We start from the raw sequence: 27,239 nt of genomic DNA, 5'->3' as shown, positions 1-27,239 counted from the left end.
GAACCTATTGCAATAAAACGGCAATTTCATACTTTAACCCCTAATATTTCCAGAGCTACAAACAAATGCAAAGCTACGTGGAAAATAATAAATAATAGTAAACCAAAAATACCCCAAAATTCTATATCAGGTCTAAAAATCAACGACAAATTGGTAACAGATCCTAAAATAATAACACAAAAAATTAATAACTACTTTATAGAAGAAGTACAACCGTATTCAAAAGTAAAGAGTAAAAATACATGTAATTATTCTACATTTAAGCCTTTTTTTTATGAAACCTACAGTCCCTCAGGGTACATTTAACGTTATACGCAATTTAAAAAATACAAATAGTACAGGGTATGATGACGTATGCACGAGGGCACTAAAATATGTAGCTGATGTGATTTCTCCTATCCTAAGTGACATAAACAATATGTGCATTGTAGAGGGTTCATTTCCAGAAGATTTGAAAATAACGGTTATAAAACCCATGTACAAAAAGGTAATAAAATACGCATGGAATCATATAGACCTGTAGCATTACTGCCAGTTTTTTCTAAAGTGTTTGAGAAAATTATTTATGACATATTATATGGTTACTTTGAGACAAATGAAATTTTTTGTAAAGAACAAAAAGGTTTTAGAAAAAACAGTTCAATTAATTTGGCGATTTATGACTTCTTAGAGAAAATACATGCAAGAATGGATAACGGTTTACGGCACTTGCTATATATATGGATATGACAAAAGCTTTTGACTACGTAGACCATGACATTTTACTTGACAAACTTTATTCATATGGTATAAGAGGTAATATACATAAAATGATAAAATCATATTTAAAAGGAAGGACTCAGTTGACCAAAATTAGTAGAATGAACATTCAAACAAGAAAGGAAATGGAATATAACTCTGATACTAAAGTACCACTATATGGCGTACCGCAAGGTAGTATTTTAGGACCATTGCTCTTTCTAATATATATTAATGACATGCCTAAAGCTTCCCATCACTCAATGGTGCTCTATGCGGATGATTGTACAATGACATATATTAAAGAAAACGAAATAAATACAAGTTTAAATTCATTAATAGAATGGCTTGAAGATAATAATTTAAAAATCAATTTAGAAAAAATAAGACTCATGAATTTTAGGTTGAGAAAAATAGCTACTAAGATAAACCTAGAGTACAAAGGGACAGACATCGGAGACACAAATATAACAAAGTTCCTAGGTATACAGATTGATGACAAAATTAACTGGAAAGCACAATTAGAGAGTATTGGCACTAAACACAACACTTATGCACATACATTATATATGCTTAACAAAGTTGTAGACAGATACTCGGTCCTTCAAGCATACCATGGTTATGTTGCGTCCTTATTAAGATAGGGTATAATATTCTGGGACAACGCAACTAATGTGAACTCAGTTCTTAAGGCACAAAAAAGATGCGTCAGAGCAATATGTCGATTGAAGAGAACAGATAGCTGCAAACCATATTTTAAAGATCTTCGACTACTGACTGTTCCTTCACTTTATATCTACGAAACTGCCGTCTATGTCCGAATGCACTCACACTTGTTCAAACAAACTCTGAAGCCAAGACGATATGACCTACTTCGTTTGAAAGCCTGTAAAACTACCTTCATGCAGAAACGTATTTTTGTAATGGCGCCAAATATTTACAATTATTTACCGGAAGCACTAAGACCTGAGAAAAATCTTATGCTATTTAAAAAACAATTAAACAAGTTACTGACTACTAAAATGTACTATACCATGTTTGAATTTTTAAATGATAAATCCCTAAATTCATTGTCTTATTATTGACGTTATTCATGTTACTATATTATTTTGACGACTAATTACCATTAAAATCGACTTTTTTTTTAATTCTGAGCGACTTATTAAATCCATGTGTGCACGCTCATGTAATATTATTGAAAAACGAAACATGTTACACCTGGTTTAGTCTGTCGAAGTGCACGTGAGTGAATGTATTCAATATTTGTATGCCATCTGTTTGGCCGGACACAGTGAAACTATACGTATTTTGTACATGTCAGTTTCTACATAACCTGTGTTTCCACAAATAAATGAATTATTATTATTATTATTATTATAGGTTATGTTTATAACATTATCCTGTATTTCGCTACAGATGTTTGTTCGTAGTAGCAGATAACAACAAGTTTTCAGTTTGTTCCTAAAAATAATAAAGAAGTTGTTGAATATTCCTAAATCTGTCAAACTACCACATTTAATACAACGTTAACATGTTCTGTCGCAATGTAAATGAATAAAAATTAAATTTGCCCAAATGATCACACTATTCTCAATCTTAAAGTGACATTGACATTGGCAAGGGGCCTCTTGTCAAAACGTTCCTTTGCTATGTATTTTTAATTTTATGATATTATTGTTTAATTAATTATTTCATTAGGTATTTTATAGGTTTAATGTTTTATGTGTACTATAAAATAACTAATACTTCTGGTAGGTAAACATTAAATTATGCTTAAAATGACATGTACGTACAAGAACGTTATCTAGTCTATGGTCGATCTGAATCAATTGCGTTATGTTCTTGCATTTATTCCAAAATACATTGTTTTACAATTTCTTTATTCCCGACTTCTAAAAATATACAAAAATATATTAATAACTAGGCATAAACGAAAACGTAAAATTATACAAGCAAAGTCCATGAACGGCACTTCGTTGATTTTGGGTCAGATTTCGCCATCCTTCTTTAAAAGAAGTATTGCATGTAGAGTGAATAATATACCTGTCTGAAATACCTGTATGACATTTTATTCCATATTTTTAATGTATAATTAGGAATTACTTTATACCGGTAGAGCATTCAGAAGAAAAGTTTAGTAAATTATAAGTAAAAATGTAACTTTCTTATTTAGATTTTTTTACTTATAATTTTAGAAGGAAATAAAATTACAAATGATTCGCTATTACAAACGACACCACACAAGAAAAAGAAACAAGACAGAAAAAAATCAAAACGTTCAAATTTAAGACAGAAATAAACAATTAAAAAACCACATCACGCAACACAGATTATATACATAAAGAACGGCACTAAGTATAATTAAATATACTATGTGCGGTGCCAACGGCGGTAACTTTAGCATATTCTGGAAAAAGCAATGCGTTCCCAGCACAAATTTTCAGTCAAGATCCAAACTTTTAATAATTTCGTGGATTTCAGAAGGAGGTATTTACTCTCAGGTAATCCTTAATACCAGTACTAGTTTCGATTTATTAACACAGGACTAACATATAATTAACTTGATTATTTGGAATTTTAAATATTTATTTCTTTTTTTTATTCTCTCTTTCTATGTGTTTCTGTGTTATGGCATTGCAATAAATGTTTTCTGTTTATTCTACAATTACTTGTAGTATAAATACTTGTAATTGCGAATGTGTAAAGAAAGTTTCAAAACCAAGGCTTTTAGATGACGCAATTTTTTTTGCTATCTATTTATCTACTACACCTACTCAAACGTTGACTGTTGTGCCATTGCAATACCTGGTTAGATGACTCATTTAATTGCATCGCTGACACAACAAACAATCTTATCTCTTATTGGATAAAGGTAATCATTTTCTTAACGCATCGATTACTCACCCTTGTACGTCTGGGCGTGTTATTGTTTTAACATAAACACGTACATAATAGTACTAAATATTCTTATCTGTTCTAAAAATGCTACGGTCCCTATGTCTATTGGTACAGTCTAGCACATGTGTGCCGCGCCTCCGCCGTCTCTGATGAATTTGTCTGACGCCAGACTCTATCTTTGCTCCAAGGCCAGGTAGTGATCAAGAGGAAGTCCATTTACTTAAAAAAATTCCTATTCATACAAGATATAAATTAAGAACGTCATTTTTATAAACATTAAGTTGATTATTGATAGTACCTATTACATACTTGCTAAAGTAGAAATTATAGTGTCACAATACGTAGTGAATACAAAGTTGTTTTAATTATTGTTTATAGTGATTTTTTTTTAATTCAAACAAATCAAATGCCGCCCCCGACCATTTTACGATTGCACATGTACCTATGGTCCAGTGTGTAAAAACGTGTTGTAATTTTTAAAAAATCCCATGCTTTTATTGAGTAGACCTTTTCCTGTGCTTTTTTTATGAAATGAAAGTGCGCATTTGACTTCCATCTCACCTGATGGAAAGTGACGATGAGGTCGACGATGGAGCACGCACCTATTCACTCTCGCCTTGAAAAGGTCCAAGTTATAACGTTCAGGGACAAGTCTGCAGGCAGGGTATTCCTCTCCATAGCCGTTCGTCATATAAAAGTAGAAACGTAACGCTTCGTGCGAATCTTTGGAATATCCACAACATAGGGGTGGTACCCAGGTCTACGTCTGGTCCCTCGATGATGGAAAGGGGAAGGAGCATTTTTGCATTTCTGCATTTTTGGCTGTAGATCTGCCGAAGTTCAAATTGGACGACAGGTTCATTCCAAGTAGCTGAAGAAGGTCAGCTATCGGTATGGATACATCACGAAAAGTCGGAGTCAGCTCAAAGGGACTTCGTTTTGTGGAGAATATACACGCCTGAGTTTTGGTAGTATTAAATTCTGAAGATTGGCATCACCCCAATCGGAGACTGCCTTGAGTGTCATATCGAAACTGCTAACCATAGACTCTCGACAAGACTGGATTTCCTCTCCACTGACCCTTGCATTGGTGAAGTACCTATCTACAACTGTGCTGTAACCGTAGAAGATCTATGTTAAATATTTAATCTTAATTGTGTAGTTAAAAAACCGGCAAATCATCAAAACATTATAAAAACAGATTTTAGTAATTTTTCCACAATCTTACCTCACCGTTCTCCAAAGGTCGTGGAGAAACAAACTGTGTAGAGCACGTGGCTTTTTCCACCCCTCTCCTCTTCACCGCTCTAGCTTTCCGTCGTCGTCTCTCTGGCCGTAAGTCCCAAAGCCGCTTGCAGTGCTCTCTATCCCCATAGGCTCGTATCAACCGCCAGTCTTCGCCGGACTCTGTCGGTGACACCTCTAGCGACCAAGCGAGTGGGCGCGGAGAAGGTCCTGATTTTATTATGACGTGTAGGAGGTCCATTTTCTGTAATAGACAATGTTGTTGTCATTCAAGAGATAGAAATTTGAATCACGTCCGGAGCGAATATTTTAAAAAACCTACACTGTTAAAAATACCAATGACTGATATGATAACTATCAATATTGAAAAGCAATCAGGTAAATCACGAAAACATAAAAGTCGCTCAGGTGAATTTTAATTTCGTGATCATCATCAACCCATTTATACGTCTCACTGCTGGGTACAGGTTTCCTGTCTAGCGAGGGTTCAGGCCATAGTCCGCTACGTTGGCCCAATGTGGGGGTTGTGAACTTCCTTCCTTCATTACGATGTATTCCTTCACCGAAAAGCTCATGGTAAATTTCAAATTGTAGTAAAGCGTAGTACGGATGACAGAGGAAACCAAGCTTTCTTCCGTATAGCACAAGTTTATTGCTTGACACAGTCGGTACAACAAGTATTACAATAGAACAGTATAACGTACAATAGTAAACTACTCCCCCTAGACAACTTCTAGATGCGTATTGTACGAGGTATGTAGTAGGCTCTTCACATTATGTTCATACCACCGACAGTGGTCATTCCGCGAGGGAAAATCTTAACACCGCGATGCAGAATTTGCTATTTCGATGCCAATGCCATCTAGCCGTGTGTGACGGAACTAATTTGTGTTGTCACATGTTATGTGATTTTGTTACAAAATTAGTTTTTGCACATAAATTCCGAAATACTCCCAAGGTGCGAGACCACGGCCTCTGCTTGAGTGGCGGTCGGTCTAACCATTAGCCACGGATTTTTAAATATAATTTTACTTTGTTTTGTAAGTGTACCTCTTTCTCGAAGTTGGACCTACCTAACTGGATCATTTGTCCTAGGTATACATAATCGTCAACAACTTCGAGTGTAGAGTTTCCGACATTCATGAGAGTTGGCCTTATTCGACAACTTCGTCTTATCCACGTTCATTTTAAGACCGACCCTTTCGGAGGCTCTACTGAGAATGAAACTGAAATGCTCTACAAAAATGCCAAGCTAACAAAAAATATGCATTTTTTTTTGACGTAAACTCGAAGCAATTTTTTTAAAAACTGGGCGGTTATTTTTCCAAAAAAAAATATTTTTTTTTTATGTTTAAATTACTTTTACACCTGGCGGCAATGACCCAATAGATTGTGATGCCTATTAAAGAGTGAGTAAATAAAGAAAACATTGATTTAAGCAAGTGGACGAAGATCTGAATAATGGATACAGGAGCCAATCAAATAGCGGTCACAGACGGAACGTCGGGTATGGGCGTGTTGTTTTAAGGACAAGTCGAAATTATAAAATAAAATCGACTTTACTTGACACGCAAAGCGAGCTACACTAAAATGCGATTTTAGGAAATAACATCATACTCTTCATATCTAACGTGACCATACGTCCCGCTATTAGGCTTCGTGTTCCGCTATCCCCAAAACACACACGTAACAATAAATAATAAAAAATGGCGCGAAAGCGAATAACATATGTATAAAGCCAGCCAATCAGTCATCGAGCGCCAGGCTACACAAGATTAGTTATTGTTTTCAATGTTTGATGATTACACAATTTTTTTTATCATTAAACATTTCGTAGGTATCATAAACATGTGTTTTAAAATAAAACAATGATGAATTTATAAACCTCCCGCTCTAAGGGAAAAAATAATGGCCACGTTCTTCATACCCCAAACGATAAAGTCAAAAAATGATAGTAACTACATGAAACAAATTATGTATAATATGTTTATTATGCATTTATTTACTCGACTAATTTCGTACTTACAAACTTAAAACCTCTCTCTGTGATGTACTCTACATTAAGAGAGAGAGATAAAGGTGACAAGTCCCTTGTGCCTGTAATTTCACGAATAGCTTTACCTTTCACGACCGGAACGCAGTAATGTTCACATTACTGATTGGTGGCAGAAATAAAAACCTTATCTGGTTAACTCTTACTCAAGAAGCACTATTGCTGCTAAATAATAATCACATGATTATTTTTTTGGCGAAATTCTTTCTTACAATGTGAGTCTAAAGTTATGCTTAAAAATACAACCGTAACTATGAGGTTCGATTGCATGGCATTGTTCATGTCGTCATAGACATATTGGCGCATTTTAACTTTAAACAAGGCGAAAATATCATCAGCAAAAAATCTCGTGAGCTATAATCTTCCAAGGGGCATCTGTGAGGTAAGTCATCAATATAAACTAAAAATAGAAATGGACCTAAGATTGAACCTTGACACATATATAGATTGAAACTTGACACGTTGGGGACACATATACAGTACCTGAAGTTCCCTTGAATAACCTGAAGAAGATATTCACACGTTCGCCACTGGCCCTTAACCGTGGCATGGGAGCACGGTCGATGCGATCAGCGCCATGTAAGGCGTAACTAATGAGCGCAGGCGCAGCGCGTTTTTGTAGCGCCGCCATTGTCTCGTGACGACGCTTGTTGTCACAACAATGTTTAAAAAAACACAGGATTACTTCACGAAAGAAGCTTCATCCTATGCCTTTGAATTTATATAGAAATAATATGAAGATGTGTTACTTCTGCGTGGTTCAGAAGTAACATATCTTAGTTTAAGGTGAAGGAGTAAGGTTTAATTGCCCATTTGGTTTGGTTAAATTAAAATTTAATGAGAATAATACCCTCGTGGGACTGCTTGTTACGTGGTTCGTGAGTAACGACGCCATGGATCCGGGATCTTTCGGGAATGGAGCACATGGACTAAAATTCAAGCGGTGGAAGTGAAATAAAAATGCCCAACCTTTGGACAGGTTTCGTAGAAGTGCAACATACTTTTTCAGTCGCCTTTCGCGCACGCCGTTTAACGGGGATCGATCGCCTGAGTGAGTGGACTATGAGTGAGACGTTGGAAGCGTCTGTTGTCTAAGAAATCAGTCTAATTAATTTCCATTTGCTTTGGTTTCCATGTTTTTCTAAAATAGTTTTAATGCACATGGCATGGACAATTTTCGAATAACCTTATAAATTACAACAAAATTGTAGACGGTAACTGTACAGGTTAAACTATCTTATTATAATTCTAGTGACGGGACGAACAGGTCGTGCTCCTGATGATAAGCGACACACATGTCCGTAACAATTGCGGTGCCACTTAGAGCTTGAAATCACAAAGACCTGAGGGGCACTGCCACTGTGTCCGTCATCCTGAGACATAAGTTGACAAGTCCCAGTGCCTGTAATTTCACTTACACCCTCACCCCATAAAACCAAAACGCAGTAATGATCACATTACTGCTTGGCAGCAGAAATAGGTAAGGTGTCAGTACTTTCCTGGACGAACTCTTTCTAAATACTCATATCTCAAACCAAGCTTTCCAAATAACCAGGTCTTTATATAATGAAAAATTGAAAAAAAAAACAAAAAGTATTAAAAAAAGCCAAAAAAGTAGTTATTAATAATTCCAGAGCAAAATCAATGTCTAGACTACATTCGGAACAATGTAATGAAATGGAAATAGGTCTTCCATTTAATGTACGTATAAAACATATTCAGCACTATCAGACAGTTAAAACCTATAGATAACATTGTAGCGACGATGATTCATATTGTTTATGCTCAAAATAGATTATAAATATTTTAAGGGCTTTAGAGAAAAGCACCAGTGCGGAGGTACTAGCAAGAATAAAGGTAGACACATCTAGGTAATAGTCGAAGAAGAAGTGTGATGAGCGATATTATACGATATGACAGCTTCATCAACAATCATGTAAGAACAAATGAGAAAAAATGGGAACTAAGTCGTACGTGGAGGTCAAAGAAAAAGATTAAATTAGCTCTTAAGAAAAAAAGAGAAAGGGAGAGAGAGAGAAAGCAAAACTTCAAAAAACGGAGGAGGTTCTCAATGTTACAGTATTTTTTTGTATGTACATGTGTTACGCGATAACTTATCATCATCATTCGTGAACTGATTTCGATGATTCTTTTTTGTTGGAAAGAGGGTACCTTTGTATCGATTCCATTTAAATTTGAAGAAAATATTCCACCTCAGAGGGTGTAAAAACTGGGGGATGAATCCGGTTTCGAGGACTTTCCGATAACCGATTTCAATAAAACTTGGCAAATAGATGTAATTCTACGAACTTTTGAGGTCGGTTTTTACACTAGTGTTGGCATTTGAAAAGATTCCATAGGGAGTAAAATATGCGTTAGTAAGTTTCCTCCCAATGACGTAAATAAATAACGCATACACTCATAGCTCTGTGTGTGACGCGGGTGTCATGGATACACACATTAAACAACCACAAATTACACCCAAACTCACGAGAGAAATAAATATAGGTCATAGAAATATTTCACCCTGCTCAGGACTCGAACGTCTGCGTAGCAGATCAGCATGAACCATTCTGCCACGGAAGCAGTTAATCAATTGACGCCTTTATTTTAAATATATTTGCCCTCAAAGTTAAACTTTAGTGATTTTTTTACTTCACGATAAAAAAAGATGGATGAGTCCATTCTTATCTCAACGCAATTACGTTAAATAAAACGTGGCTAAAATTAAGAAACGTACATTTTATTGATGACGTTGTAGAAGACGAGGGAAAGGGTTGCGACGTGCGGGGGATTGCCACATTGGCCAAGTTCTTAATTTGGCCGCATACAGATTTGCTACTTTATTATCTAACTTTATCTCTTATCATAATGTTAGCAGTTTATTTCAGTTCGGCCAGAACCACGATACAATCTAGTGATGTGATTAAAAAACCGGCGAATATTTCGCCAAATATAAAAAATAGTAAAACACTGCAAACTTGACCCGTTTTAAAGTGCAATATTTTATTTTTGTAACTTTTAACAAAATGACGGACTCAGTACTTAATGATGTGAATGTGGATATGTTACACAAATCTCCGAGGCACCCCGGTGGGTCCATGGACACGGAAATGGCAAAACGGCCAATACCCGAAACCTCAAGCAGAAGCAACGATTATGTCTATGTAAACAGTGCGTATACCGGAAGCCTGAACAGTGTTAATACAAATATAAGAACTGACCCTCCGACTAGGTAACTATAAGTATCTGTTACCACCTATGGAATCGTGATGGAATATACAGAGTTATTTTTAAAATATTAACAACCGTCCTGGACTACATTACTAATTAACAACGTTTGTTCCATGACCTAATAATTCCTATAATTTTACTTTCGTGCAAAAGTATTGAAATAGATTCCTCTAAACTGTGATAACTCTTGCACGTGTGATTTTATTACCTTACTACCATATACAGATTTAAAAAGTGTCAGATAGTACAACAAAACCTTAAAAGTTTGTTTGTAAAAAGTCATGGAAGAAAATTTCGTCGCACTAATTTCGAATCGAGTATTTAGAATCTTATTTTTAATATTTTTTAAAGCCTAAACTGTTCCACTGCTGGGCAAAGGCCTCCCTCCCCTTTCTCCACACCTCTCTGTTTTGCTTCACTGAGATTCAGCCTTTTAGGTGCGCGTCTAGCTCGTCTCTCCATCGACACTTTTTTTTAATAATAATAATAACGCCCACACTGGGGAAACCCTGTTCCGCGGGTGCCATAGACATACACATACAGACAACCACAAATTTCACCCAAACTCACAAGAAAAATAAATGTGGGCCATACAAATATTTCTCCCAGCTCGGGAATCGAACCTGAGACCTCTGCCGGGCAGTCCGACATGGTAACCGTTCGGCCAGGAAGGCAGTTAGGAGTTAGGAGGCCTTGATCTGCCGTGTGGGCATTTCCTGTCTTTGGGAACCTATCCTGTGGTGGATCGCTCACGACTCCGACAATATTATTATCCGATGTATACACATATATTCCAGCCCTTTCCAGCTCTTAAATTTCTATCCTAAGGTTGCCTGGAAGAAATTGAGACTTAGCAATCAAGCCGCCCGTTGAACAATAACTTAATGCGTGATTTGTACATTACAGTTCTGTTATATAGAATATAGAGCAAAGAATATTTCATTCCTTTTTTCATTCATTCAATTTATGAAAACCGAAAGTTTTGCCCAACTTTATTTGCCAAACTTGTATTATGTATTTGGAAATGGGTTACACAAATACATAAAAATGTCATACACAATAATGTTGATCCTTTATTAAGAAAATGACATGACTCTGAAATAAACGTTAACTAGAGAGGATAATGCAAGTCTTCTAAACATAACGATAAGCTAACAAAGATAAGCTACCTGTGTTATCTAAGAATCTCTTGAAAAATCTATTAATTACAACAGCTTCTTAAGTAGGTTACATACATTAAAATTATAAATATATAATATATATCCACGCCTGATCTACAAACCTACCTACCTAACCTACAAACTGATTAACATCCTTAACAATTTTGATACATATAAAAAAGTTTACCGCAGCAGTAAAAAAATGAAAGCCTGCAAATATGGTTATTAAAGGTTGTTTAATTTGTATAAATCAATATCTGATAGTAGAACGCCGGTCGTTTCGTGAAATTAATATATTGATACCGATAGCAATATCTAATCTCTGTAAACAACGTAGACAATGACGCGAGCCTATAGCGATAATTCGCCTTTGCACTGAAATGTGACCAGGTGTTATTTTGAATTGACTCGATGAATATCATTAGGTAAAATAAAAAGTATTTTCCAATAATAATTACCACAATCAATAATGACAAGCTGGTTTTATAGTCGCGAACACAAGTACAGACCAGCACACAGTTCTTTTAGTTACATTCACGCATAGGACCCATGTTAAAAGTAGTTGAAATAACTGCGCTTGCAGAGCTGTTGTCATGTTAGCAATCTAAGCGTGCGTTCCCATTATGTCGTGATGACAGATAGTCGTGCAGTTTAAACTATCGTGGCTTATATGTTAAAATGAAGTTGTTCACACATAGAACGACACGACAACAGACTGTCGTGACAAACAGTCGTCCGACAATAAATAAAACGTCACGAAAAAAATGTGACGACAGATAATCGCAGCTTCAAACGATTCTGTCGTGCTAACGACAAGGCTGCCGTGAACCGATGAATTGACGTGACTAGTGGGGACAGCTAGACACGATAGTCGTTGAACGATAAAATAAATGTCCACGACACAGTCACGACAGATAGTCGTGATATGGGAGCAGGCTAGACGCGACAGTCGTCTAACGATAAATAAAACGTTACGACATAATGGAAACGCGCCCTGACAAGATTTTCCTGCAACGAAATTTTTTATATGAGTACATGTATTTATTTTCTTTACAGCGTAGTTCGTGAACAATACTGCGTGTGTTCAAAATGGCCTGTCGGGCAGCGCGTGCTAGCTATAGCAGTAGGTGCACTCGTGGGGACTGTCATCGGGCTCATTGTCAGTGTAATTCTCCTAGGAACAGAAAATGGGAACAAAGTCGGCTTTTTCAAATAACCTCTTCAATAAAACGGAAGTATGTCAACTTGGTCTACAAACTACCGTCCGGCTTTAAATATAACTTTCGTACTTTTCGTAGTACAATTAAGGGTTTAAAAAATTATACCCTATAGTTAGTGGATTTCGTTGTGCTCTCAAGTACACAACGTAAACCCTTTACTACTACTAGGGTCTAGTAATAGGGCCTTGCTTCATCTTCTTGAACGTCCTGAAATAGAACGCTCAGGGGTACGACTTGGTATGACGTCACAAAACTAAAAAAAAACTAGCTAATAAGATACTTATCATTCATATTAAAAAATCTCATAAAGAAACATGAAAATTTACATAGGTAAGTGAGCTTTTAATAAAGAGCGAAATTTTCGCAGCACGGCAGTGTGCACTTAGCCTAAGTGCCTAATCGTAATTTAAAAAATATTATAAGTTTCTCTTTGTTATTGATAATTAACAAATTTTAATCAATACGAATTCGGTCCTAAATTGATAACTTACACTACAAAGTTGTCCGCAATATCATAATTGGGAATTCAATAATTGATTAACTTTTGTTATTTCTCTAAAAATTACACTAACAAAGGTAGTCGAGAAATGCAGAATATTAGTCAAAGACGGTTTCTGAACAACACAGACCTGCCCTGCAGGTCGCCAAGCCTCCGTTCGGCCGTCAATGGACTTGCTGAATGAAATGAAAACATCGACCCGTCGCCATTGTTATAGTAATTTATATTTAAAAAAAAAGAAAACGTTCAATACGAATGACACCACCTACTCTAACTGCACGTTACTTAATCTTAGTTTAATTATTTAATTTAGTTGTGCTAAAAGAAAGCTCTCCCATCCATGAATGTTTGTACTTTTTAAAAATTATGACTGCTATTTGGATGATAGTGTTAAGGATACATGAACAATTATGTTAAGACTGAATATTCGAAGATCAATCGCTTTAATGGTGATTCGATTATTTATTATCATGGGGGAATTATCACCTACGAGTATATATTTGTATACTGTTAAATATAATGTACATAGTCTTAGTAAAGTAATTAAAAAAAATATATAATAAAATGTTAATTAAGTTAATTATGATTAAATAAATATTTATGATTACATATTAAATTTATTTTCACATATTTTTTGTTTATTTTACTTTGAATAAACAGGCAAGGAAGTCTCCTTATTGCACAAAACTGAAAAGATTGACTGAATTTTTTATTTATAAGACGTATACAATCTCAAACTGTCAAAATTTCCCATTGAACATTTTACCTTACACAATTCACAAAGGGCTTTATTTACAGTATCGAAAAGTGACAATGTCAAAGTAAAAGTCAAATAATCTTTATTTCATAGATAGATATTAAATTATAACATTGAAATCGTCATACTGATTAAACTCTACTGCTCATTTGCTTCCCCTGAGAAGAATGAGCAAGAAACTCTAGGGGGTTGCTCTTTGTACATATACATTTGTAAACATAGGGCGCACTAACTAAGTTTCCGGAACTGGCCACTTACATAAACAATATTTAAAAAGTAATTACAATTTTTGAAAATGGAACTCCTTGGTTATAGAATACAGTTTGTTTCATCTGACTGTCACTTGTTTTTTACACTGTGGCGTTATTTTAGAAATTGGTTGTCTACATCACCATGGATTTAACTAGTGAAAATATTCGTAGTATGATTTTCCACAACTTGTGTGCAATGTAACAGCTCAGCGGAGCTTCGCTCGGCTACAAACTGCTTTTGGCGATGAAGCACCATGCAAGACGACTATTTATAGGTGGTTTGCAGAATTCAAACGCGGTCGTGTCAATCACAGTGACGAATTTCGTGATGGTCGCCCGTTCACTGCTGTGAACAACAAAAACATCGATGCTGTGCGCCGTATAATCAAAACAGACAGATATGTGACATACCATGAGATTCTGACATCTTTTGGCATAGACATGAGTCAAATGCAATCAATACTACACAAACACAAACATTTGGGTGTGAAAAAGCTGTGCTCTCGGTGGATCCCACACAATTTGACTGAGGCTCAATAAACGGATCGCGTCACTTGGTGTAATGCCATGCTTACCAGATTCAACGAAGGGGCGTCAAATTTGGTGTGGGACTTAGTAATAGGTGACGAAACATGGATTTATAGTTACGGTCCCAAAACAAAGCAGCAATCGAGCGTATGGGTCTTCCGAGATAAGCCGAAATTAACCAAAGTAGCGCGCGTGCAAAGTGCCTGTAAGCGGATGATTGCTTCTTTTTTTAATGAAACTGGACACGTGGCTACTCGTTGAATCGTTGTACCGTGAATAGTGATTGGTATACGACCAGTTCTTTGCCGGAAGTTATTGACAAACTCCGTAAAAATAACCGTAAACGCCGTATCATCTTGCACCACGATAATGCCAGTTCTCATACGGCCAGACAGGCAAATTAATTTTCGAAGGTGACCAACGTTGACCTTATGAGCCATCCCGCGTACAGTTGCAACCTAGCACCTTGTGACTTTTATTTATAACCTGTAAAAGCTTAATGAGTCACCACCACGGATTTTGTACACATTAGTACATATGGAGGAAAGCAATCTAGAATTCAAGAAAATTATCCCGATCGAAACAGTCATTATGCAAATAAATACCTGTGGACGATTACTCTGTTAAAATCATTGACTTACAAATAAATGGACGACGGGTCTAATACAAAAACCACGAAAAAAATGTCCCAAGTCAACCTATTTAAACGTAGTGACATGTCAAAGAATATGACAAATCTAAAACGTTGAATTTAAATTGTAATGTCATCGCAGTACTGTCTAATTTTGCTTGCTTCGCTGTCAGTCGAACAAACGAAGACTAGAGCGTGAATGACGCTCTGTATACGATTTTAACGCCCTATAAGTTCGGACACTTTTTAGCGCGGACCCGACGTCCATATAATTGTAAGTCAATGATCTAACTGCTCTTTTTCCTACCGAGAAGGCTACCTGCAACTAGACTTCTCACAAATTTACCGTTGAAATATGTGATCAACATTGAAACTTCTTACTCTGAAACTCCGGACATCGTCGCAAGAGTGCACGGGTTAATGTGATCAGCGCCATGTGATACAAAGCGGCTTTTGAGGCGCGCTTTTATAGCAATGAGTAAGTAACATTCAGCTTGAACACCTGCATTTTTAATGGAATAACAATAAAAACGGAACACTTCAATAAGTGTTCTGTCACCAATGTGAATACAAACACCACAGATCCCAGATCTGTCGGGATTTGTGGTGTTTGTATATCTGGCTTGCGTTTGTTTCCCGCCCTGAGTGGAGCTCTCACAGTAGAGTCAAAATAAGTACAAACAAATGCAACACTAACAAACAGTAAAGTCCTATGAGTAAAAATTATAGCAATGCTGATCGATATTGTCTATACTAGAAATAGATTATGAATATTTTAGAGAAAGGCACTAGTCAGGAGATACTAACTAGAGTGAATGAAAGGAGAAATATCTCGAAAATAGTTGAATATGGAAGAGGAAGTATTTATTAAGTGCGATCTTATTCATAGTGATGGCTTTATTAAAAACCAAATCCAAGAAAAACTGGAAGGCAAACATAGAACAGAAGATATTTCGAGCAAATCGTAAGAAAACTGGAGACTTAGTTGTATAAGAAAAAAGGTTAACATTGCTTTTAAATTTGAGAGGGAGAGAAAAGCAAACGTATTTGATTACAAATACTTTGTTTTATGAAATCTACTTTAGATTTCTGCGACAATCAGGTTCGTTTATTGGCGCTGTCTTTTTGAAACTCAAAGTGAGTCTAACAAATACTTGTGCTATATATTTAGACATGTACTTAATATTTCAAATCTAGGTTTTGTAACAAAACCGTAATAAAAAAATTACACTAGCCCATTATTATAAGACAAGACAGAAAAATAGGATTGAAAAATCCATTCTTATCTCGAAACAATTACATTGCATATAAGGCGTTAAAGACAACGTTGACCAAGTACTTAATTTCACCGCATTTAGATTTGCTACTTTATTATCTACCTTTATCTCTTATCGAAATGTTATCAGTTTCTATTCAGTTCAGCCAGAAACGAGACACGGTTCAGTAATGCCGCTTAAAAACCGGCGAAGTTTCGCCAAATAGAAAAAAATCTAATATAAAAATTGAAAACTTGGCCCATTTTCAAGTGCAGTTGTTTTTTTTTTGTTAGTTATAATAATACGATGTCTTCAGAACTTAATGAAGTCAAGGTACATGTACTACATACATCTCGAAGGCAGTCCGGTGGGCCCTCCAACCAGACTCCACAGGTGGCAATGGAAAAGCGGACGATGTCCACAGTGCCAAGTCGAAACAAAAATTACGTATATGTGAATAATGGATTTACCGGAAGCATGAACAGTGTTAATGCTAATATAGTACGAACGGAACCTCCAACCAGGTAACTATGTATATTATTTTTACCTCGTAACATTTGTCAGTCTTGATGGAATCGTTTGAAATCAATGGTTTTAGTCAAATAAATAGCAATTTAACGAAAGCAATTAGGATGAGATTTATAAAAGGTTTGATTTTTGACTAAACAGAAATGGCGCGCTTTTTCGTATTCACAAAGTAAATTCGATTAATAATAATTAGTCATTTAATTTCTTGCTTGAATTTAGAAAAAGTTCATTTTGTTAATATAAAAAAAACTTTGACTTAGTCGGAATCGAAAATCGTTTTAAAATATTATAATACATGTAAATCTATTATTACACTCCATAGAAACTCATGATAAGGTGGTATATAAAAGGTATATAAGGCATACATCACTTGGCAACTAATATATCATGATGATTTTCACGTACACAATGAGTCATTCGCAGCCGTTCACGGCTCCAGTAACAATACAATCTATAACGACCACTGTAATAAACAGTCAAAGGTTGGCGTCTTAACTTAAATTATGTCAAATTTAATACATTAGTACATGTACATGTTGTTGAAAACAGCGCGTTCGCAAAACGCTACAATTAGTGACCAGAACAACAAAAATTACGTTTATCTACACACATAACACAAACCTTCTACAATGTGTTCAAAACACATTAGGACCAGCATAAAGGTAAACTGTTTTGTTAGAACAAATTTCTTATCTGTGAAAATATTATTATTGCTTCTTATTAACATCGAATTCGATGTTATTATTACATTCAAATTTCGAACACCTCTAAAAAACAAAACAATTTGATTGGACCTCAATTCTAATATCAGTCGAGATGAAGTTTTATTCGAAATGAAATGTCAATGGCAAACAATTTTGACAATTTCACACGTTACTTGATATCGAACGATATGATAGTTGGGGCCGATTCTAGTTTGTCTATGAGTTAAGAAAAACTACGGTTGCGTGACATGCTTGAGAAAAGTTTTTATTTGCCGCCATTTCGCCAGTAGTAACATGCGGTTCCTGAACACATCATAGAGAACTTATAATATGGTACACTTATAATAATAACGCATAGAATGATAGTTTCTTATCAAAGAAACTGTCACAAGTGAGGCAAAAATCAAATTCATGTAGGCTAGTTTTAGTAGTAGGTTAATTTTCGGTTTTAGTGAATATTTATATAAAAATACAAGTTGAAACGCGTCACTTCCTTGTGGAATGTGATGTTAGTATCTATTTTATGTTTGTCTAACGTATTTTTACACTCATTTACCGCCCATTTCGTCATTTTTAGCTAAAATTCTGGAGCTGTTCGCGGTGCAAGTCGACCTTGAGCGCTGAAGGCCCGCCCGCTCGTGTAGGCCCATTGGGAGTGCTTCAATTTGCCTCACTTAGCGTGTGCGGACTAGGTTTCTATGCGTTATTATTCTAAGATGTATATAGATAAAGCAGTGTATGTAATTAGACATTATGTAACATAAACTACTATTAAAACAAGTACAAAATATATTAATTTTCTTTACAGCGTTATTCGCGAGCAATACTGCGTGTGCTCAAAGTGGCCACGCGCTCAGCGCGTGCTAGCTATAACTGTGGGAGTACTCGTGGGAGCCGTCATAGGGCTGGCTGTCAGCGTAGGTATCCTAGGGAAAGATGTTCCAAATTTGGCGAGCTCCTTACTGTGATTACCTCTTGGTTAAAAATGAAAATGGATCAAAAGTGCATCGTGTGGAGCTTGCCTCACAAACTGCCGTGCGACTTTAGATGTAAGTTTCGGTCCTTTTTGTGATACAGTTAAGGGTTTAGTGATTTAATGTAAATAGTTTCTTATACTCAGTCGTACACGTTGTGTATTCATGGATGAAACGTGAACACTTTGCCAGTACTAGAGACGAAGCCGGTGCTTCATTTTACTGCTATGCCGAAAGGTGCACAAGCGCGCACTGCGACACAAATCCGCGGCAAATTTTGATGCTTATTAAACAAAAACTGTAAAATAATGAGACACTCACGTTTCGTATTAAAAAATCTCACAAAAAACATTATTAGATCCTTACAATGGGCAAAGTTTACATACGGCGGTGTATTTGCAACACAAAAGTGTGCGCTTAGCCTAAGCACTCGTAATTAAAAAAAAATTCTCATTGATTATCCATAAATTTTAATCAATACGAATTCTGTCCTAAATTGATAACTTTCCCTACAAACTTTTCTATATCGTTTGATTGGGACTGATAATTAAATTATTGATCAACTTTTGTTATTTTTATACAAATTACACTAACAAAGATAGTCGAGAACTACAACACAATATTGTAAATGAGAGTAGATCCTACACTCAGTTCGTACATCATTGGACGTACTAAATATCTAATCTGCTGCGTAAGATCTTCAAAAGAAATAAGCATTATTATAAAATACTTAAATATAATTAGGTTTGACAATAAAACAACATAGCCTCTACTGCACTTTTTCTTAATCATCAGATTAAAGCATCTCCGGCCAGTTCATGTGTCTCCATTAAGTTGTGCTAATATAAAGTTTTTCCATCCATAAATCTTTTCTTTCTTACTAAAAGATATAACAGCTTGTTATATCGATGGATGTGTCAAGGAAATGTAAAATTGTCTTAAGACTGAATATTTGAAGATTAATCGTTGTAATGTTGATTTAATTATTTTCTTTTATAAATTATCACTTATGATATTTATCACTTATTCGTCTAGCGTTAATTTTTATTGTCTTGTATTGTTTACAGTAACACAATTATAAACAAAAGATGATAAAATGTCATGTAACAATTTTATTATTTATTATTGTATATTAAATGACTTTTCATATTATTTCTACAGTTATTTTATTTATTTGCAAACAGCCGATTCACCTCATGAGCAAATGCAAGCAAAATTGATTGTAATATCAATGTGTTTTAGATTGTGACCTGCCTAATGCAAGGATAGACAGGGCAGTAATTTGTTTATTATGTGGTTAATTGTACAATTAGCTGTACCGTTATTCTATAACGTATGTAATCAACTTTACAGTTGTTATTTCCTCAACGTGCATAACACAATGAAATAAAATAAAAGAAATTTAAGCAATTAAAACAAAATTAATTAATATGAAACAAAATTTAAAAAAACGAAACAATAAAACCAATTGACACAATATTAAAAAACAAAAGGATATGAAAGATATAAAACTAAATTACAAACGGACTTCGAGAAGTAGCAAATTAATTTACTTCCACTTTTATTAAAACTAAATTTATACGAAATAAACCGGAATAAAACAAAATAAGGACTATACTGTCTTCGAAATTTTAACCTTATATCCTCCTCAACGAGCATTGATTTCCAGTGCCGGAGTGACAGTTTGCACTTAAAAGGAAGCAGGCTAATCGGAAAAGTGCCTTACATACCTGGAAAATAATTCATAAATATAAATTTAATTACTCTAATCTCCCCTCTACCCTCCTCTTGTTTGCAGCCGTGCGAACTCAGGACACAATAAAAACAAACAACTCTAGTATCCATTTTATCAAACGAAAACCGCTTCCCAGAAGTTCATCTCAATGATCTACGAGATAAAACATTTATGACAAACAAGACTTTACGTGCTTCTAGGCCACTATCGGTAATCTACATTATTCCCACACAACTATTGACTTAGTAAGTCAATGCACACAACAGTCAATGTTATCAGGTCAGAACTTGTAAACATAAAGTTTTCATCATAATCATCAACCCATTCCACCACCATAGTAAAGTAATCACTATTACACGTCAGTAATATAATAGAACGAAATACAATACAATAATTCTAGGATTTCAGAGGGAGGTATTATCCACTCTATGTGTATGTTACCTCCTCGAAGTTCATGTAAATATATGCCTATTCTGATTCTGGAAAGGTTTCCTAGGGCTGCGACTTTTTTTCGATATGCACCGTTAGCGATTGGTGTTGTTACACAATATATGGAATAAGTACGTAAGTTGTGAATCTAATTCATAGGTGCATGCCGCCACTTTTTGCCCATTTGGCGGTGGTAGCTCTTGTATATAAAGTTGTTCTACCCGCGTAATAATTATAAATTATACCTAATTCGTTTTTCTTCGCTAATCTTTAACACTTCTATGTCTTTTTGATAGTGGCAACAAGGGCATAACAAAACAAAAACATAAAGAAGTGTTCGTGTGCGTTAAGATTACTGCAAATAAATATGATAAAAAAATTACGAAATCACTAAGGTACGCGATATCGATTGGGCCGCAACCATCAAACATTTCAACACCGGTCACCATTACGTCATTCGCGAAGTATAATGTGAATTGGACAGTACACTCAGCATTATAATTAAAACCATATAATTTTCTTTTATAAATTTATCCTGTCGCTCCCAAAGTTGCTTCGAAGAGATTGCTATCTAGCAATAAAGCCGAATAATGTACCCTAACTTTTGTCGTTTTATAATAGTTCTTACGTACTATGTGCCAGACAACCACAGCAATTGCCTGGTCTCAAACTTGGGAATTCCCTGTACTGTGAGTACCAAAACAACGGAATTCACTCTGAGGCATTACCCAGAGCACCCAGACCAGAACCAGTTTAGAAAATTCATTTCCCAAATTGGCTATACCGGGAATCCACGCCCAGGCGTCATCCGCCCACAATGCAAACCGTTGGGCACACAGGGTCTACAATAAAAAGCATTTAAATACGTTGTTTTAAAAGATTCCAAAGTGTAAAACTAAGCGAGCTGTTGACTACACAGTTGTTTGCCAAAAGTTGTATTCTACTCGGAGATGGCGGAAAGCAAACGGAAGCATGGTGGTCAACATATTCGCTATAAGGATGTGCTCAAGAGACATCTACACGCTTGCGCTATTGATCTATCAGGTTGGGAGGGGCTCGCTTCACATAGGTTGTCTTGGCGGCCTACTATTCATAAAAATGTAAAAACATTCGAACAAACACGAATCGCAACATTTAACTGAAAAACGCCAAATGAGTAAAGAGAGACATATACTTTCAACTCCGCTGGTCAACTTTATTGCTCGGTTTGTGATCGGGCATTTGTCGCTGTTATCGAAATTGATAAGGAGGACTATACATAGTAGAAACAAAAAGTACTTGCAATTTTATAATCGACGACATGATACATAAATTTGCAAGAATGGTGTCCAACTACAATAGATATAGCTCCTTAAACAAACGCAGGATTCAGTTCTTTTGTAGTGTAGTACCCTGATAAGAACACCAAACGGCAAGATAAGTTGTGATAGATAACGTCCATCCATCAACTTATCGCGATTGCGCTGTTCTGTGCCAAAACTAAATAGATATAATGGAAAATATACTCTTAATCCAAAGCCTCAGTCAGTTTAAAGAAAAAACATTAATTAAGTACTTTACTGTTTTAATAGTTTCATGCTTATTCTTTAAAGGATTATCACTAGTTAAAGCTCGCTGATCATCATCGCCGTCCCGTTTTTCATGCCACTTCTGGGCACGTATCGTCATAGCCTTAGACTTTATAGGGTTTCCAATTCCAAATCTTGGATGTGCAGGTTTCATGACAATGTTTTTCTTCGCCATTTCGACGAGAGGTATTGCGGCTAAAAACCACAAAGCGTAAATAAGAAATTACGTAATCATAGGAACATGCCGCCACAACACGACACGTTAACATCTCAGCAAAAAAAACAGTTAAGTTTAAGTGGCAATTTCTTGACACAACTTGTCATCAAAACTGTAATCAATTTATTTATAATGATAAATCTTTTACTGGTCCAAACACTGTCAATACTTTTACAGATTATTTAAAATCGATATTTTACGTCAACATGCCGTATCTGAGTGCAGAGAGTGCGCAGTGTACTGGAGCTGCGGCGGTCAGGCTAGCATTGCGTGACTACTCAGCTGCGGGACCTTTACCTATATATTTAATCTGTTACTTAACACAATGACCATAACCTACTGACATGAAAACATCGCATATCACTGCTTTCAGGCAATGATTCGAGTAAGTACCAAATACTACGATTAGTAGGTAAATCCACGTACACCTTACGGGAATGTCAGCAAGACTTTGGAAAAGTCTGTTAAGCACTAGTGAATAATATAAACTTAATAAATTACTTACTAGAGATTTGATTTTAAAAAAGCTTTCGACAGGATTGACAAAGACATTCCTCTAGCAAAAATGTGTCATTGGCTTCTCCACTGGTAAGTTTTTTACAAGTTACTGACGGGAAACAATATGGGCAACATGGTCTATAATACTCTATAAAACTAATATTTTTGATAATACTGCTTCAGGGGTTAGTCAAGGTTGCATACTTGAACCGGCACAGTTTTTATTTCACGATGACTCACTGGTGTTGTGAAAACTAGCACAGCCTCTGACATTAGCAGATAATCGTAAGTATACCTGGGCGTGAGTAGACAGAGTGTCTATAGATCACGTTCCTTAATCTTATTTGACTATTGGGTGACAGTGAACTATCATTTAATGCACACATAACAGACATGTGTAAGCACGTCCATCGGTCACTTTGGTCATGTTATTAGGAATTTTCTCAGTTTACAGACATACATTGTGTAAACTGCTACATACAATGCATATAGCTGGCATGAGTATAACTCTATAATTTGAGATCTTAAAAAATTATAATATTTTTCGATTTGTATAAAAAGCTTTATTAAGCACTACCCGTATTTGTTTCGGTCTTTCTTTTTGTCTGGAATTGTCGGTTGTGTCCTACCAGAGGTTCCCAAACTTTTTGCTTAGAAGACCACGTGCCAATTATTTTAGTTCAACTTAGACTTCCTGATTGAGAATTTTTTACAATTTCTTTAAGTTTTTGACAGCTAACAAATTTACTTTGATAAGTTGAACTGCAGAGTGAGAACTATATAATAAGAAACTCATCATGTTCAATTTTATTCATTTATCTAACTGAATTATGACAGTACATAGATACTATCTGTGCAATGTGGATTAATCCATTTACGGAAAGCTAAAATTGTGGTCACGACTTTCACGACGAATTCACTCTCGTGAACCCCTATTAACTTTTTATGCACCTCCTTTTTTACACTAACATGAGCCCCTTGTAGGTACAAGTGGACACTTTGGGAATCATCGGTTTAGACGTTTCAAAATTCAATTGTAAAAAACTTGTGGTGAAATTGACAATACAGCGGAGTTGACAAGGCACTCGTTGTTTGCACCAGCAACATCACCTCGTGTTTGAGTCTGGCATCTACACACACTGTAAGTATCACAACACGCCCCTGCTCGAAGGGAATTATCATTGGTCAATGCTCTGATTGCTCATCATCGTACATTTATTTGATAACAAATAAAAAGGGAAGGAATGTTTTACAATGAAATGAACGTTTATCTTAGTCAAATAATAACTAAAGTTGGATAGTATACTTCATGTTAGTGCGTAGCAATCATGACCTGCATGTTGATATATTTAATTTTAATGTTGATGCAATAAAGCGTAAACTCATGGACATTCTATTTTATTTTATTGAATTTTAATGGCTTGTTATTACTTTTATGTAAGTGCATGTTGTTAACAAATACTATTTATCGTTCGTTTGTTAAATGCTCTTGTTTGATTTGTCTGAAGCTGTCGGTGGAAACCAGTAATTGGCTTTATGTTTCTTTCCATCTTTTTATTAAATGTTTAAAGCTGTTGGTTTTCTATGAATAAATAAACAAATCAAATCGAATAATCATTTATTACATGGGTAAAAATTTTTACACTTGAAAACGTAATTTTTTAAGCTACTGCTCGTTCACTACGCTGACCTCCCTGAGAAGAACGAGCAAGAAACTCTAGGGATTGGTCTTTTCAAATAAGCTTAAATGCTGTAGAACACATTTTGAATCATATTTGTATGGAATCTAAACTCACGTAGTCTTCAATTTTGTAATAGGACTTTTCGATTCAAATATTTTTAATGTAAGTTTTAAACTTAGGAAATGGTAATCTAATATATGCTCCGGAATCTTATTGTAAAAATGTATACATTTCCCCATAAATGAGTTGTTTAATTTCGTTAAACGAAATCGTGTACCGTGAGTTTGGACTTAGATCTAAGGTTAATATTATGGATATCTTCTTTCTTAACGAAATTATGTACCTATATTTTTACGGGCATACAAAATATTTGAATAAATGTACTATGATGCCACAGTCATAATACCACTCTCCTTAAACTTTTCTCTGAGAGAAATTCGAGAGCCTAAACGGTACACGGAACGAATCGCTCGTTTTTTCAACACAAATATGGTTTAGATATACATATATCTGCCGCTTTCTTAATAAACTTGTAAGGGATATGTGTAACAGTAATTTGTAGTGTAATTTTGTTTCCGTATTTCTAATTCACTTTTTTGGTTTCTTTTAATCTATCTATTTTTCAAACACTGTTAGTGCATGGAGTTATTGTAAATAAATTAAGAAACAACCGGTCTCCACTTGGGCTACATTGCAAAAAACAAGTTCAGGGGGCCTACTATGAGCTTATAACCAGCCAGCCAAGTTCCAAGCAATTCACTTGACGTGGTAAAACTGAATTGCTTAAATTCGTATTAAGGTCCTACACAAAGTTGAACGGGAGTGGCATGCCAGGATGATGAGTTTTACTTTTTAAACGTTAATTATTCTTTCTGGCTGGCTAGCTGACATCTAACAAGAGCGAGATGGAACTACATACTAAATCATATGATAGAAATAGACAGATGTACTATCCTGGGAGCGTCCAAGCACCATTAACTGATTATGTGCAAAATGAGAATAATTATATTTTTTTATTTATTTTATTATTGATTACTTACCACGTTGTTTTGTAATATCGGCAACTTTTCAATCATACTTTACAATTTGTCGTACGACAAAATTACATGACGTCATGTCTAGTCATTATCATTGAAATGAATAAGGTGAGTTTGTAATTTGATAACATAATTGGAACGTATCTTGTATTCATGCATTAAAGTCAAATTTGGCACAATTTAGAAGTTATTTTACGATTTTCGGTAAATAAAAGTATTAAAATGATAAAAATTCCATTTAAAAATTTGCAATAACATTTATGCCAATAATTTATCAACAATAATTTAAAGATTGGAGCTCGAACTAAAATCTTTGAAAAACGCTCTATAGATTAGTAGTATTTATTTATTGACAATTGGCTTTATAGCTTTTATAGATAACAAATAAATAAGAAACTAAAAATATAATACAACTTGAACGAAATTTCTTAAAAATGTAATAATATCTAAAAAAAGTTAGTCACGGAGTAACTTTTTTGAAATGCTTATTTTTACAGATGAGACCGCCGTTTGCATGGAAAATGGCACGTCATGATACGATTTTGCTATGAAAGAAAAGGTGAACGAATTTCGAATGGGGAGGTCATAGTACGAATTTGACAGGCAATCCAACTTACAGGCTTAAATAGGACTGCTTTAAGAGCTCATAGTAGGCCCCCAGATATACCCCTATATATGTATCCATCACTTGCCACTCAACTTGTGACAATAGTGCGTGTAATTGTTTGGTTGCCAGATATAGAGAAGAATAAAAAATATATAGTACAGTGGAAAAGGTCCTGATGTGTAATTACCTGCAAGCGTGTTAAAGACGGCACTAGCTAGTGATGTCAAGAATAAAATTAAGCAGAATTTTCTGTTTCTAGTTATTATTCGCGCAGATAAATTCATGTAATCAAGTTATCGTAACATATCGATTTCGTCGCAATAATGGCGGACGATAATGATACCGTGTATTTTCAGTTTCATACCTAAATAACAGGTGTCATTGACATACTATATCACGACAAAATGTAAAAAAATGCACAATTTAGATTATTGTATGCATACAAAAATGGTTTCTGAATTAATAATAAAATTTTCAATGTCCCTATGTAAACTCTCCCCTACAGATTGTAACACTTAAAAATTCTAGAGTGCGCTGATCAATAGCCTATCTGATATAAATTGAGTCATCGTTAAGACGAAATATAAATAGTCAGTTTCTTTTCCTTGTATAGACAAATTTGCATGTGAATGGATGGCATTGTGTGTCATAAACTAATTTACAAATTAACGCTTGCTAATATGGGTAGATGGCGCTAAATCTGAAGAAAATAAAAGTATAGTCGACAGTATTCATAAAAATTTGTACAATAAGCGCCATCTAGTTCATTTGTTTGTTATCACTAGAAATT

General features: G+C 35.2%; 3 protein-coding genes across 3 annotated transcripts in view; 2 read left to right on the top strand and 1 right to left on the bottom strand.

Moving 5' to 3' along the window:
- The window catches only part of LOC113232514 (laminin subunit alpha-1-like), a 232,049-nt gene that overhangs the window by 133,571 nt on the left and 71,239 nt on the right, over window positions 1-27,239 (bottom strand). The window contains exon 4 of the mRNA XM_026467268.1: window positions 4,865-5,125. Coding sequence (XP_026323053.1) covers window positions 4,865-5,125 — 261 coding nt within the window. The remainder of the gene's footprint in view (window positions 1-4,864; window positions 5,126-27,239) is intronic.
- On the top strand, window positions 9,834-13,486 carry LOC113234481. The gene is made up of 2 exons (XM_026469814.1): window positions 9,834-10,169; window positions 12,385-13,486. The coding sequence occupies exons 1-2, from the start codon at window positions 9,964-9,966 to the stop codon at window positions 12,542-12,544; spliced, it is 366 nt and encodes a 121-aa protein (XP_026325599.1). The 5' UTR covers window positions 9,834-9,963; the 3' UTR covers window positions 12,545-13,486.
- Window positions 16,733-19,813, top strand: LOC113234472. Its single transcript, XM_026469802.1, has 2 exons — window positions 16,733-16,994; window positions 18,511-19,813. Exons 1-2 carry the CDS (start codon window positions 16,777-16,779, stop codon window positions 18,668-18,670), a joined length of 378 nt encoding a protein of 125 aa, XP_026325587.1. The 5' UTR covers window positions 16,733-16,776; the 3' UTR covers window positions 18,671-19,813.

Source organism: Hyposmocoma kahamanoa, unplaced genomic scaffold, assembly GCF_003589595.1.
Source record: "Hyposmocoma kahamanoa isolate Upper Pololo Valley unplaced genomic scaffold, ASM358959v1 102, whole genome shotgun sequence".
Taxonomy (NCBI): Eukaryota; Metazoa; Arthropoda; class Insecta; order Lepidoptera; family Cosmopterigidae; genus Hyposmocoma; species Hyposmocoma kahamanoa.
The sequence above is the reverse complement of the archived record's forward strand: the minus strand, read 5'-3'. Positions and strand labels throughout refer to the sequence as shown.

Coding starts and splice junctions, on each gene's coding strand:
- LOC113234481 (XM_026469814.1), top strand. CDS start 9,964: ATGACGGACTCAGTACTTAATGATGTGAATGTGGATATGTTACACAAA. Junction 10,170..12,384: donor AGAACTGACCCTCCGACTAG/GTAACTATAAGT, acceptor TTTTCTTTACAG/CGTAGTTCGTGAACAATACT.
- LOC113234472 (XM_026469802.1), top strand. CDS start 16,777: ATGTCTTCAGAACTTAATGAAGTCAAGGTACATGTACTACATACATCT. Junction 16,995..18,510: donor CGAACGGAACCTCCAACCAG/GTAACTATGTAT, acceptor TTTTCTTTACAG/CGTTATTCGCGAGCAATACT.